At 39.4% G+C, this 14,942-nt stretch overlaps 1 protein-coding gene across 4 annotated transcripts in view; it reads left to right on the top strand.

Moving 5' to 3' along the window:
- The window catches only part of wrn (WRN RecQ like helicase), an 81,846-nt gene that overhangs the window by 29,336 nt on the left and 37,568 nt on the right, over nt 1-14,942 (top strand). For all 4 annotated transcript variants that reach the window (XM_062971711.1, XM_062971712.1, XM_062971710.1 and 1 more), the window contains exons 14-19: nt 1,383-1,491; nt 3,814-3,882; nt 4,760-4,842; nt 9,877-9,983; nt 12,681-12,868; nt 14,373-14,547. In XM_062971711.1, the coding sequence (XP_062827781.1) occupies nt 1,383-1,491; nt 3,814-3,882; nt 4,760-4,842; nt 9,877-9,983; nt 12,681-12,868; nt 14,373-14,547 (731 nt within the window). The remainder of the gene's footprint in view (nt 1-1,382; nt 1,492-3,813; nt 3,883-4,759; nt 4,843-9,876; nt 9,984-12,680; nt 12,869-14,372; nt 14,548-14,942) is intronic.

Here is a 14,942-nt window from a genome sequence, read left to right as displayed (position 1 = left end):
AAGATGAGTGATTGGAATTAGTGGGAAACTGATGCTAAGGGACTATTCAGTGAATTTGAGGGACCATCCTCCTCATGTTTCAATTGAATGGAAAAAGAACATGTATCTTTTGTCTGTTCTCTCTTGGGAATAGGTTTATGAGTTTTAGTAATTTCAAAACCTTCTTAGTTACCTGGGAATCTTGAGGATTGGAATGGTAATCTATAAATCTTGAATCATGGACAGACATTAACTTTAGCAACCACAAAAATATTTTCCAAGGTGTTCTTTCGTGTTTAGTGTGGTGTACCCTTTTATGTTGGATTAGGACTTTAGGAGGTTCAATTACCCACTTGTCCATGTAAGTTCTGTGGGTGACCTTATAAAAGCCACTCAGGCCCCTTCTGCACTGCCCTATATCTCAGGATTTGATCCCATATATAATCCAAAGCAAATAATCTCTATTTTATATGGCAGTGTAGAAGAGGCCGCACTCTCAGTGTCAAGGGGAAGCAATGGGAAATGTTCTTTGAGAAGCTCTTGACAAAAACAACAATTTAAAGGCACAAAATAACACTTTTAGTAACAAATTGTGTACTGATTCATTCTTACATAGCTGCTTCTTGGGGAAGTCAAAAAAGCATTAAAAATTGAAAAATGAGTTACAAATGGCAGCATATTGTTGCCTAGGAATATTATGCACAGATCAAAACTAGCGAAATGCATCAAATCACTTCGGTACAGGACTTGGAAAATTGTATTTTAGGGCAAAGGAATGTATATCCTCAGCAGAAATTTGGTACCTTTTGGAAACATGCTCATTATTTCATTATGATTTTGATTTGATGATTTAATTGTATATTTGGGATTTTTCCTTCTGCCTTCTTCCCGCATGGCACCATCTTGTGACTTGCAAAATAGATTTACCATCCTTTAGATTTATTGGCAACTATTTTTCAATCATGACTCAAAGTCCCTTTTTATATCTTGTCATGTTATAGGCAGTATCTATTTTGTTTCAGAGCAACATAGTGAAAGTTAATTCAGATGAACTGTACAAAACTGTTGACTGTAAATAAGACACAAAGGATAATAGTCTCCAAGTGATAGTTCCTCAATTAAGGGCTTCAAATTGTCATCTGCAGCCACTCTCAAAAACACCAAGTGCCTTTTCTACATCTACAAAATCTGAATTCCAAACATGACAGGAATTTTAATTTGGATCTGTTCAGAATTGTGGAGGTAGTTCTTGGTATCTGTCCAGATGCATAGGAGTTGACTGGTTTTCTGTATCCCTCAATACATCCATATCACCATGGAGTCTGACAGCTCATGGTTTGAGGATGTGAGAATATGAAAATATAAACTCTGTTCAGTTTTTATATCTTCTCCATTTTCTTTAGGATATGGGAAAAGTTTGTGTTTCCAGTTTCCACCTGTATACACTGGGGGTACTGGAATAGTGATTTCTCCCCTTATTTCCTTGATGGAGGATCAAGTACTACAACTTGAGTAAGTAGAGACTGATTATAGGAGAATATTACAGGCATTTTGTTGTTTGCTAGCTCCATGACACTGAGGCTGCATCTACACTGTAGAATTAATACAGTTTATTCGGTTCATTTTATTTATTTAAAGAGTGCCACCTAAATAGGTGTTCAAAATTATGCAAGATTCACAAATTAGAAAAATGTAGACACATTCCTGTTGACACAAAAAATAGCAAACACTTTTGTGGAGTAGAAATTGCTTTGTCACATGCATGTAATGAAGTGTCATGTATAATGTAACATGTATAGGTTGAGGGCAGGTTCTGGGGCAAAACTTAGGCTGTTAATACGACCGATAGATAAATTGAGGGTAATTACAGGAAAGGAGATTCCACCTGAATATTAGGAAGAACTTCCTGACTACAAGAGTTGTTCAACAGTGGAACTCTTTTTAAACAGAGGCTGGATGGCCATCTGTCAGGGGTGCTTTGATTGTGCTTTTCCTGTATGGCAGGGGGTTGTACTAGATGGGCAATGTGGTCTCTTCCAACTCTAGGTTTTAATTATTCTGATTCTGTGGAGAGGAGAAAGCACTAACACCACCTTAGGAGGTCAGATGCCCATAGCTGGCACCAACTCAATTTTTTTCTGGGTTGATATTTTTGTTAAAATATACATGAGTATATGCAGAAAATAGAAATACCTATTTAAATGTGCATGTGTTTATTCAGTATATATATACATGCCCAGGTACAGAAGGAAACAGTTGCAAATAGTGTTTTGTTTTTGTTTTCTCTAACGAAAGAAAGATCAGAGATTAAGCAAACTGCAGCAGAGTATGCTGCTGGAGAATCCCCTCCCCATTTTGGAGTTTGAAATGAATAATTATGTCTCCCTAAACCTTTAGGGGGCATGTTTGTCCATTTTAATGTTATTTGGGGGAGCATATGACATTTTGGGTTCCCCAAGCAGGTTTTTTTTTGTTTTTTTTTTGTAGATCCAGAAGTGATGGTACAAAATAGGACAGTTACAGCCTCTGGAGTCTTGCTAGTAGTACACATACTTGTATATACACATATATAGAGCATCTCATATTTCGCTTGAACATGGATCTATGTAAAATAAAGTGAGTGTACTTGTCATAAAGTAATTTGTACACGAGAGTTTCCCTTAAGTATATAGTGAACAAGCTATCATAAAAATAGAATTTATGCAGCACTTTTTCTAAGAGAAGTTCCCTTTTCCCCAAGTGATAAAAAACATTCCAGCATTTCCAAGGTTACTTGAAGGAGATGAGAAGAAAATAAATAAATAGAATATCTTATTGTAGTGGGGATAGATTTGAAGGGCAGCGGCCTCTGCCCAAATTGCTGAGAGCTTTTGGATGTTCCCAAGAAATAACTTCTTAAAATGATGTACAAGGGAATGTGCCAGCTCATCTCTCATACGCTGATAATGTATGTACAATAGACTGAGTTAACCGGCACCCATGATAATGGGTAGATGCTGGATAAAGGTAGTTTGTAGTGGCTTGAGAGTTACTATTAAAATAGGCCTAATACTATACCCATACTGTACTATACCATTAGCTCTGTATTGACTTGATGTTAATATTGAAATACAGTAATTAAAAACATATTAAGACAAATAAAAACTAACCTACCTTAATCTGACATATTTATTTATTTATTTATTTGCAGTATTTATATTCTGCCCTTCTCACCCCGAAAGGGACTCAGGGCGGATCACATATAAGGCAAACATTAAATGCCATATAAACATAGAACAGAGACAGACGCAGAGGCAATTTAAACCTTCTCCAGCTTCCTGAGGGTATGTTTGATTCTGGCCACAGGGGGAGTAGCTGCTTCATCCCCTGCAACAGCAACTTCCTCATTCCAACGGTGGCTGGATGATTTTTTTATGGAGTCGTAAATTAGCCTCCCCACATATAAGTGGTACCTAAATTTCTTACTTGATAGATGCAACTATCTTTCGGGTTGCTTAGGTCAACAACGAGCAGGGGCTGTTTTTTTATTTTGTCGAGTGCTCACCCCGACACGGACTGGCCTCGAACTCATGACCTCTTGGTCAGAGTGATTTATTGCAGCTGGCTGCTAACCAGCCTGCGCCACAGCTTTACTATATTATATATTTTTATTTAAAGTATTGTTTCTTCATTTTTTGCTGGTTGCTTGAAAGTTCTGGTTGCTTGGATTCCAGTTAACTGAGAGTCTGCTGTAATTTTTTTTACTGTGAATTTCATGACTGAAAGTCATGCTGAAGGAACAATGGTCATATTAGTATTTTTCAACTAAACATTGTTTATGTTTTTTTTTTGCAGGATGTCAGGAGTTCAAGCCTGCTTACTTGGGTCAGCACAATCAAAAAACATCAGAGGGGATATCAAAGCGTAAGCTGTATTTCTTACTTTCTCTCTTTAAAACAAGTAAACATCTGTTTTTAGTGTTTACCAAGAATGCAGTTCTATACACACCTACCTAGGGGAAAGTCTTACTGAAGTCCTTAGTGTTTGCTGCTGAGAAGGCATAAATAGAAATGTACTCCGAAGCTCCTTTTGACGATATAGGGTACATCTACACTGATACTATAATTCATCTTGGAACCAGTTTGAAAAGAACAGGTTTCACTGCACAGTGATAAGATTGCCATGCTTGGAATTGTTTTGAGGCCAGGAAGGTGGAATGAAATTTGGCCTCAAAACACTGTACAGATTTGTGCATCAGTGCTCCAGAGACATATGGGATAAAAAAGGGAAAGTGACACGAGCAGAGGTAATTAATTTCCCATCCCAGGGGGCCAAATCGGTCCATGCTTTCTAGCCATGCCCTTGGTGTGTTTTCAATAGCCCCATTCTGGATCCTATAAGCCAATTTCATCCTAGATCTGGGATGTATTGGAATCTGCTTTAATGAATTATAGGGCTTGTTTGAGACTTTCTTGCAACTTTTTTTTAATGAGCTATATATCCTTTAATGCAGTTCTCAATCTGTTGGCCTTCAGCTCCCAGAAATCCTAACAACTGGCTCAGATTTCTGAGAGTTGTAGGTCAAAACACCTGGGGACCCACAGGTTGAGAACCACTGCTTTAATGCGTACTGCAGTGTGTATTGGCAACATGTGTTTTGTGGCTACTACAGTTTTGAGCTGGCTTAAAACCGTATTATAGATTATAAAATAATGTGTAAAAATTAGTTTCAAGTTTACATTGTATGAATTTGAATTCACTTCTGACAGGTAATATTTCTACCTTTCCCCATTTTTCATAGGGGTCACTATAGAGTTGTCTACATAACCCCAGAATTCTGTTCAGGGAATTTGACATGGCTTGAGGAACTTGACCAAACAATTGGTAAGCAGGGATAGTTGATAGCATGATAATATATCAGAACGGCTTGGAATCTTTGCAGTGGAATGTAATTTTTTGAATGTCTTTTGACTGTGCTTTGTGTTTCTATGGTTGTTTTGGAAATTGTTGGAAAACAGCTGGGAAGAGTCAGTGTAGTAGATCAATACAATGTTATATTCAATACAGTATTAAACGTAATAGACTTCTCTCTGCGCCTTGAATTCTGCAGTTTGGTAGGCTAGAAGAAGACATATTCATCATTCTGTGGGTTTTTTTTTCTTGTTCATCCAAATAATGAATGAAACTTTAAAATCAGAGTATAAAGCTCTAGTTCTCTGCCAGATAAATAAAACTAAAGCCAGTTTTTTGTAATTGATAAATACCATAATTGATGGAAAGTATGCTAATCCAAAACCTTTGACAAGTACAGTAGAGTCTCACTTATCCAACATAAACGGGCCGGCAGAATGTTGGATAAGCGAATATGTTGGATAATAAGGAGGCATTAAGGAAAAGCCTATTAAACATCAAATTAGGTTATGTTTTACAAATTAACCACCAAAACATCATGTTATACAACAAATTTGACAGAAAAAGTAGTTCAATACACAGTAATGCTATGTAGTAATTACTGTATTTACGAATTTAGCACCAAAATATCATGATATATTGAAAACATTCACTACAAAAATGCGTTGGATAATCCAGAATGTTGGATAAGCGAGTGTTGAATAAGTGAGACTCTACTATAATTCTGATTTCTACAATGTGTGTGTATCAACTAGAAAAATCTCAATTGTTTCTTTTGTTTTATGTACAGTATGTGTGTCCCCCCACCCCTATTCAGAAATTCGGTATTCATATATCCATATTCTGAATGGTATTCTCTCCTCCCAACAGAAGTGTTTATGGGCCTTTTTAGGTTCTGTAGTGTGATTCTATAGTATGCTTCCAATCCAAATGTAAAAATACAGTAGTTGCTATTACCAATGATTTCAAGTATCTAAAGGTTTTTTTGTGTGTCAGGAGCAACTTGAGAAACTGCAAGTCGCTTCTGGTTTGAGAGAATTGGCCGCCTGCAAGGATGTTGCCCAGGGGACATACTTCCTACAGATATGAGGGTCATAATTGTTTTTTTTTTTTCCTGCTAGACGTGGAAAAGCACGAGCGTCTATTCATGACAGCTGCAACATCACTTAGAATCTCATTGATAAAAACCTCCTGCCTGCAAAGATTTCATCAGACATTCTCAGCATAACACATGCCTTGATATTTATATGGGCAACAGGCTCACAGCTAAAATAAGGATTTAAAATGAAAATGTAAAATCGTAGAGATTGTAATTTGGTACCTAAGATCATATCCCCGGCCATCTGCATTCCTACAGAATTTTGGCATACTCATAACACATAATGTAAGATTTCATAAATGTAATTAGAATAAACTATGACAGCCCTACTTTGAGCAACAACAAAAAAAATTGGATTAAGCCGTGTAGCAGCAGGTTTCGTTTTTTGGACAAATGAAGAAGAAAGGCAGACAATCCCCCCTCCCAGGATTGATTTGTCCTATCCTTCAGCCACATAGTGTTAGTTCCTTCAGTCTTTTGTAAATTATTCATAATGCTCTAAACCAGGGGTCCCCAAACTTTTTAAACGGGGGGCCAGTTAACAGTCCCTCAGACCGTTGGAGGGCCGGACTATAGTTTTTTTTAAAAAAACTATGAACAAATGCCTATGCACATGGCACATGTCAAGGACAGAACGCCACAAGATTCAAGATAACAGAGTTTATTGGATTACAGAACTCAAAAATGCCCGTAAAATACAAGGGCCAGGCAGTATTAGCCTTTAGGAGCAAAAAGGGACAAGGAAAAACGTTCAAAAGATAAACCGGATTAAACCGGAGTTTAATCCGGGTAAAAACAAACTGCTTGCTTCAGCCTGGGGATAAACAAAACAAAAGCCGAGGAACAAAAGATACAAAAGAATGCAACTAATTGGCAGCAGATTCCTCTCTGCTGCCAACACTGTGCTTAGAGTAACTTGCGTCGCTCCCACACACACAGCGGACAGGATTTCCAACACGAACAGATCAGCCAAGGATTGTAGCAGTAGAGTAGACCCAGTTCCTTTCCGTAGATCAAAGCCAGAAGCAGACGTTTGTAGTTTCCAAGTCCAAGAAGGGGGAAGACAAGCCGTGGTCAGTTCAGTCCGAGTTTTCAAAGCAGGAGATGGCGTCCGTCAAGAAGACGACGGAAGGTCAAGCTAATAAGAGTAAGCACAGGTTTGCACAAACAAATGCCCACACAATTCCTCCCGCCGTCTGACCCTGAATTCCAAAACAACTTACGTATCAGCACACGAAAACACACCAGTCTTCAGGAAAGCGTCCCACACAGATCCCAAGCGTTCGTCCAGATTACCTTGCCCAACGCAATTTGCAATTGCTCCCAAGCCCCATTTTATGCCAGTTACAAATCCTCATCACTGTCAGCTGTCCTCCTTAACCCGGGCATTTCCTCATCACTTTCCTCATCAGAGCTGGAACACCTCTGACTACGCCCCACAGCATCTCCAGCTGTGGATCCCGTCCCATCCCTCCAGCTATACCATGGGTCTAATCCTGAAGGTCCCCATTCATCTTCTATCCCATCATGGCCAGTGGCACCCAATTCCTCCCTCACCCGAGTCCAATCCATCTCATCCTCCTCCGAGCTAACCAGCCCCTCCTCCATTCTCTCCGTAAACCCCTCAAAAGACTCTTCGTCAGATGGTGCTGCAAAAATGTCTCGCAGTCTTTTTCTTTCTCGCTCCTCGAGAGTATCTGACTCTCGAGGAGTCTTACGCCCACGTCTGTCAGTAACAGAGCCATGAGGCTCAATCATAACAGCACATATTTTATTTTGAGGTTAAAAAAAGAAACAAATACAGCCTCAATGTTAATAATAATAATAATAATAATAATAATAATAATAATAATAATAATAATAAAGAGGGTTGGAAGAAACCCTTGGGCCATTTAGTCCAACCCCCTTCTGCCTTTCTGCACCAAAAGCACAGCAAGGAACCCCTGACAGATGGCCACCCAGACTCAATGTTAATAATAATAATAAAACAATGGAGACGGTTGGAAGAGACCCTTGGGCCATTTAGTCCAACCCCCTTCTGCCTTTGTGCACCAAAAGCACAGCAAAGCACCCCTGACAGATGGCCACCCAGACTCAATGTTACTACTAATAATAAAATAATGGAGAGGGTTGGAAGAGACCCTTGGGCCATTTAGTCCAACCCCCTTCTGCCTTTGTGCACCAAAAGCACAGCAAAGCACCCCTGACAGATGGCCACCCAGACTCAATGTTACTAATAATAATAAAATAATGGAGAGGGTGGGAAGAGACCCTTGGGCCATTTAGTCCAACCCCCTTCTGCCTTTGTGCACCAAAAGCACAGCAAAGCACCCCTGACAGATGGCCACCCAGACTCAATGTTACTAATAATAATAAAATAATGGAGAGGGTTGGAAGAGACCCTTGGTCCATTTAGTCCAACCCTCTTCTGCCTTTGTGCACCAAAAGTACAGCAAAGCACACCTGACAGATGGCCACCCAGACTCAATGTTACCAATAATAATAAAATAATGGAGAGGGTTGGAAGAGACCCTTGGGCCATTTAGTCCAACCCTCTTCTGCCTTTGTGCACCAAAAGTACAGCAAAGCACACCTGACAGATGGCCACCCATCCTCAATGTTAATAATAATAATAATAATAATAATAATAATAATAATAATAATAATAATAATAATACTGGAGAGGCCCCACTAAGGCCTCCAGCCCAGGGAGAAATCCGAAATAGCAATATACTCCAGATTTCTCCCAGGACTGGAAGCCTGAGTGGGGAAAGAAACTCTCCCTCACTAAGGCCTCCAGCCCAGGGAGAAATCCGGAGTATATTGCTAATCAAGAATAGCAATGTACTCCAGATTTCTCCCAGGACTGGAATTCTGAGTGGGGAAAGAATCTCTCCCTCACTCAGGCCTCCAGCCCAGGGAAAAATCCGGAGTATATTGCTAATCAGAAATAGCAATATACTCCAGATTTCTCCCAGGACTGGAAGTCTGAGTGGGGAAAGAAACTCTCCCTCACTCAGGCCTCCAGCCCAGGGAAAAATCCGGAGTATATTGCTAATCAAGAATAGCAATATACTCCAGATTTCTCCCAGGACTGGAAGTCTGCGTGGGGAAAGAAACTCTCCCTCACTCAGGTCTCTAGCCCAGGGAGAAATCCGGAGTATATTGCTGATCAACGTATTGCTAAACCTGGAGGAAACACACCTTAGTAATTAATAATTAATTAAATAATAATTAAAATACCTTTTGATCAGCAGTAAAAGGCAAGGCTCCTCCACAGCTTATGCAGGGAGAGTGGGGAGCCAGGTGAGGCTCAAAGGCTCATAGAGCAGAAAAGTGGCCGGGAAGGCGGAAAGGCAAGTCTCCAAGGCTTGTGCAGGGAGCGGGACAATGCAGGAAAGGGAGGAAAGCTGCCGCGGGCCGGATAAATGGCTCCAGCGGGCCAGATCTGGCCCACGGGCCTTAGTTTGGGGACCCCTGCTCTAAACGTTGGCTCTCCAGACACTTTGGCCTGCAGTTTTTGTCCACCCCACCTCATATACAGCCAACAATGAGGCTGTGAGACTTGTAATTTAAAAATATTTACCTGGTTAGATATGCTTCTCCCCAGCCGTAAAATTATTTGTGTTCCTGTTAAGTATGTGCAGAAAGATTGTGCAGTGTTTCTGTCAGTATTGAGTCTTCATGGCATTTGTAATTCAGAATTATAAAATACATCTTGTGAGTTGTATAATATTAGTGAATGATATTCTTAGAAGATCATGCAGCTGTTTCTGGGACAAGTGATTTCTAAACATTAAGTGAGAAGTCATGAAATATGTAATGCGATTATCTTTGAATTCTCTGCAAGCCTGAAATATCTGTTATAAAGGCCGTGCAACCATATGGGATAACTTTGTTTCTTGCAGGTATCACATTGATAGCTATTGATGAAGCTCACTGTATTTCTGAATGGGGGCATGATTTCAGGAATTCTTACAGATCTTTGGGATCATTAAAGAAAACCCTTCCCAAGGTTAGTGTCACCACTGCAACATTGTTAAGGATTTAACCATTTGACATATGATCTTGCTAAAATTTAATGAAACTAATCAAATAAAAATTAGACATAATGTCCAGCCATAGCGTATGTTGAACATGTTTAGAACCTTTACGGTTGTTTAAAAATCTTGATTTTAAATTGCTTGAATTTTGATCAGCTTGGTTTTTGTAATGCAGGGACCACTAAAAAAGGGAAAAGTGCTGTAATAAACAAAAACCCTTCAAACAATGGTTTCCAAGTCCGGTTTACCGGTCAGTTGTAAACTAGTTGCCATTTAAGGCTTCACACAATTGTAATTAGATGATCTTGGGCATGACTGGGCATGATACTTATATTCAGTTACAGTATAGTAAGGCTGCATGAAGAGTGTATGGGGAAAAGTGGGTAAGCAGAGGAAGAGTCTCCAGGGCATTATATACCAGTTATGCAAACCCAAAGCTAATAGATTTTTTTAATTACATAAAATGATTTACTGTATTGCCTAATTAAGTTCTGAATTTGGCTTGTTTGCACTTCCTTAAATTTGTTTGACAGGGGTTACGATTTTATGAACTGGTTCATATTATCCTTTTTTCCCTCTTTGAGAAGCCTGAGGAATCTAAGAAGGGCATAATATTAAATTTATGGATGTCTCTTAAATGTTGCCTCCTAAGTTTTATAATTAAGAATCCTTTTATATAGAGTATATTTTAACGTGGCAGGCTCAATATTGTCAGGCAAGCTGTGATTAATTTTGCCTGCTTGTAGATACTAGTAATTGAAGGGCAATTTATTTTCCCCATATTGCTGAAATGTCCCTAAATATAAAGACTTCATATTTAAGTTCATTGTGGAGCACCTTCCATGTGTTCCATGTAGATTACTACTGAATACACTTTATTTATATTCCGCTTTATCTCCCTGGAGGGACTCAGAGTGGATTACAGTTTTACATATACATAAGGCAAACATTTGGTGCCCTTTTACAGTAGTGAAAGTGACATACAATACACAGACAGAGGTAAAGGCCTTCCCCTTTCCATCTCTGGCGTCTGGAGGCGATGTTCAACTCCGGCCATGGGGAGGTGCTCTTGTTTCATACTGAGGAGCCTGATACCCATAGACTTTCTCCGATCATTGATGACATGTCTGCATGGAATGCCCTTTTACCTCCCTGCTGAGATCTACTCACATTACATGCTTTTGAACTGCTAGGTAGGCAGAAGCTAGGGCTGACAGCTGGAAGCTCATCCCAACTTGTGGCTTCAAACTGCTAACCCTCCAGTCAGCAGATTTTCTTGTAGCTAGTGGTTTTGAGCACTGCACTACCTACTGGTCTTGGTGATCCATTGTTGCCAGAGCATTCCAGAGAGGACTTACGCCAACTCTTCCCCTGTTCTGGTGTTTGTTTATAATGTAAAGTGGGGAGAGGAAAATAATCCCACATGTACTTCTTTTTAACCCAACTGAAGTTTCTTTGTATTTTATAATATTCAGAAATCTAGTATAATGTCAAGTTTTTAACTTTGTTTGTGTTTTTTAAAATACAATATAACTGTACCCTCAGTTCACTTCTGACACAATAAATAAATAGCATGAGGAGTGGTTTGATCATTACTTAAAACACATACTTAACCCACTTTATTTAAAAACATTGCATTATGTGAATCTTGTAATGGGGACGAACCACATGTACTTGCGTACAAATCAAAAAAATTTGGATACATCAGTGCTGGAATAGAGGCAGTGACAAGAGGCATAGGTGAGAAATTTCCACACCTTTGCTCCTCCTTGTCCAAATGAGAGCAGCTTTTTTGCCTTCCCTCAATTTTCCTTTTGCCCTGAGTGGTGTTCAGTAGCAATGTGAAGGAGGTTGAAGAATGCAGTACACTCATCATTTTGAGTGCCTGATCTGGAGCGGAATAGCAATGGCCTTTTTGCTGTTTTTGCTCACAGCATAAGCCTCTGTAGAGAAACCGTAGCAACCATTTTTCATAGGGGCTTACAGTAAAAGCCCACCTGCCCTCTATAAAAACTCGCCGTCACCATTCTGCTCCACAGCAAACACGTACAATGATGGGCCCATCTTATTCTTTGGGGTCCTCCGTGTTGCTGCAGAATGCTGCTAGGGCTTAAAGAAAAAAGACAGGGAAGGAAGTTTGGACAATGAAGAGATAATGAGACGGGTGCTTCTCTTTGTTGCCTCTTGTCACTGCCTTTGCACTGAGCTCTTAATAGAGACATGCTGCTTTTCTTGCTCTTTGCCCTCTTCCAGATCACCTATAAAATGTACCCTTCATTGTAACAAGATCTCACATAAACTGATCTTCTCCCCCTTAGCTCTTACATATGCTTGGCTCAACGCATGTTTTAAAGGAAGATAAAAAATGTTTGTTACATGCCCTTAAGTCTTTTATTGACTTATTCAAAGGCCATAGCAAAATTCACAATTTTGGTTCCAAAATCTGCCCTCAATTTGTACATGAGTTCAACTTATAGATAAGTATATATGGTATATGTGAGTGCAGTTGCATCGCAGTTTCTGTAATCAAATCAAAGGTAATTTATTAGCCACTCTGCAACTCTTACAAAGGATTGATTTTTCTGATTTTGTGTGTGCGTATGTGTGTGGATATCCTTTGCTTTCCCATTTATTATTGCCCACTGGGATTTACACCCTTTTCTCTTCAGGTTCCTATTATTGCCTTAACTGCAACAGCAAGTCCTTCCATCAGAAAAGATATTGTAGACTGTCTGAACCTAAAAAATCCTCAGATCACATGTACTAGTTTTGACCGGCCTAATCTGTACTTGGAAGTTGGACGAAAAACTGGAAATATTATCCGAGACTTAAAGCAGTTCCTTATTAAAAAAGATACGTAAGTGTATTTTAACTACATATTCTTTGTTCCAAGATTTGCTCTTGAAATAAATGTTTAGGATTTTTATTAAAATTTAAATCTAATTCACCTGGAAGATTCTGGAGAGGATAACCAGTGATAACTTTATGACTGGGTTAGGATTATGTTTGGGTCCCCACAGAAGGAATGCCAGTAACAGCGGCTAGGTTGTGGAATGTATGTGCAGAAGTAAGTAATTTGCATTAGCACCTGGCCTGGGAATATTGAAATTGCCAGTCATTGCAACAACTCTTATTATTTACTTTTCATAAGGTTAACAGAAACTGTGCTACTGGGCACCTTTAAGCCAAGCATCAGCTGCTGCCCTGGTTCTATTTCCCCTGCAAATGCCTCTGTCAGCAGTCTCATGTCAGCATGGGAGTTACCAGGGCTGCATGGGGTGGAGTTAGAGTCACTTTACTCATAGCTCCTTTCAGATCATAAGTATTCATTTTTTAAAAATATCTTTAAATCAGTTATGTTTAGAACATCCTAAAAGGTCTATTTGTTTATGCCAATCCTTGAAAAGACTTAAAATATTTTGGCAATCTACCCCATTTTGGATTTGCTGAATTTGACTTCCTGAACTGTAACATACCCATTGAACATGCCTCTGTGCATTCTTGATGTTTTTGTGTTTAACGATAGCATTAAGAGAGCCCACTTCATTCATCTCAGAGAGAAGGAAGCTGAGAGAAGAAAGTCTTTAAGGTTGGCCTTTTTAAATATGTAGGATGTTGGCAGTCCTGTAGGTTGAAAACAATGCCTTGAATTGTGCTCGAAAGATAAAATTAAGGCAGTGTAGATGACAATTTGCTGGTTTAGTGTCCTTTTCCTAGTTGGCTTTTGGAAGCAAAACTTTATTTTCTCCCAGTATAGAGTAGTTTAGCAGTAGTCCCATTTTGAGTTGGTGGTGGCCTTTGAGTTGTCATCTCCTGTTGTAGTTTTCTCATCAAGCGGAGTTATGGGGTCAAGGAAGCCCTTGGTCACCATCGCCACCTAGGCTTCTGTGAGCATCTCAAAGCCATGTACCTGAATGATATGGCAGGGGGGCAATGGGAGAATGGCAAGAGCTAATCCACTGTATGATGAGTAGGGTTTTTTTGAGATAATGGTGATTTGTTCCAGTATATCAGTATTTTTCTGACTTTATTGAAATACAGCCTTAGATAAAGAACATCAATTTTAATTAAAGATTTCTACAGTGAAAATTTAACAAGGGTCTTTCTTATCAGGGGTAGTGAATGGTGCAAAGGTAGAATCTCAGATGTAATTTACCCTAAAGCACCATGCAACTACCTCTACCAGTCCTTGGGAAAGGCAGAGGAAGATAGAACTGCAGACCATTTCATTTCAGGAATCATCACAGTGCAAGGCACTTGCAATTCCCTAGCTACTGGGGTTCTGGAGCATTTTTACTTTATTTGCGTTATTGGCAATCTAGCCTTCCACACATCAGTTTTCTACTGATTTTATATCTTAGATCTACCTATGAATTTGAAGGCCCCTCTATTGTGTATTGCCCATCAAGGAAGATCACTGAACAAGTATCTGCAGAACTGATGAAATTAAACCTTGCTTGTGGAACATACCATGCTGGCATGGGAATCAAGGAAAGGCGAAACATTCATCATAAGTTCATGAGAGATGAAATTCAGGTATGAGGGAAATATAAATGACTTGCCATTGAGTGTTATTTTTAAGGTATATGCTTAGGTAGCATAACAAAAACAATCAACAAATGAAGAGTGAGCATGTCCGCTGTTGGTTGTTTCAGGCAATTTTTATGGCATGTGCAGTGTTCAATGTATTATGTCAGTGGTTCTCAACCTGTGGATCCCCAGATATTTTGACCTTCAACTCCCAGAAAATTTAACAGCTGGTAAACTGACTGGGATTTCTGGGAGTTGTGGGCCAAAACACCTGGGGACCCTCAGACTGAGGACCACTGTACTATGTGATTCCAATACTCCTTGTGGTTTTAAGATGTGCCTCACGCCCCCTTCATAGACATGGTATTGTAGACTAAGGGATGTATATTTAAACTGAATCC

Source organism: Anolis carolinensis, chromosome 2 (genome assembly GCF_035594765.1).
Source record: "Anolis carolinensis isolate JA03-04 chromosome 2, rAnoCar3.1.pri, whole genome shotgun sequence".
NCBI lineage: Eukaryota > Metazoa > Chordata > Lepidosauria > Squamata > Dactyloidae > Anolis > Anolis carolinensis.
This window is presented reverse-complemented; position numbering and strand designations above follow the sequence as displayed.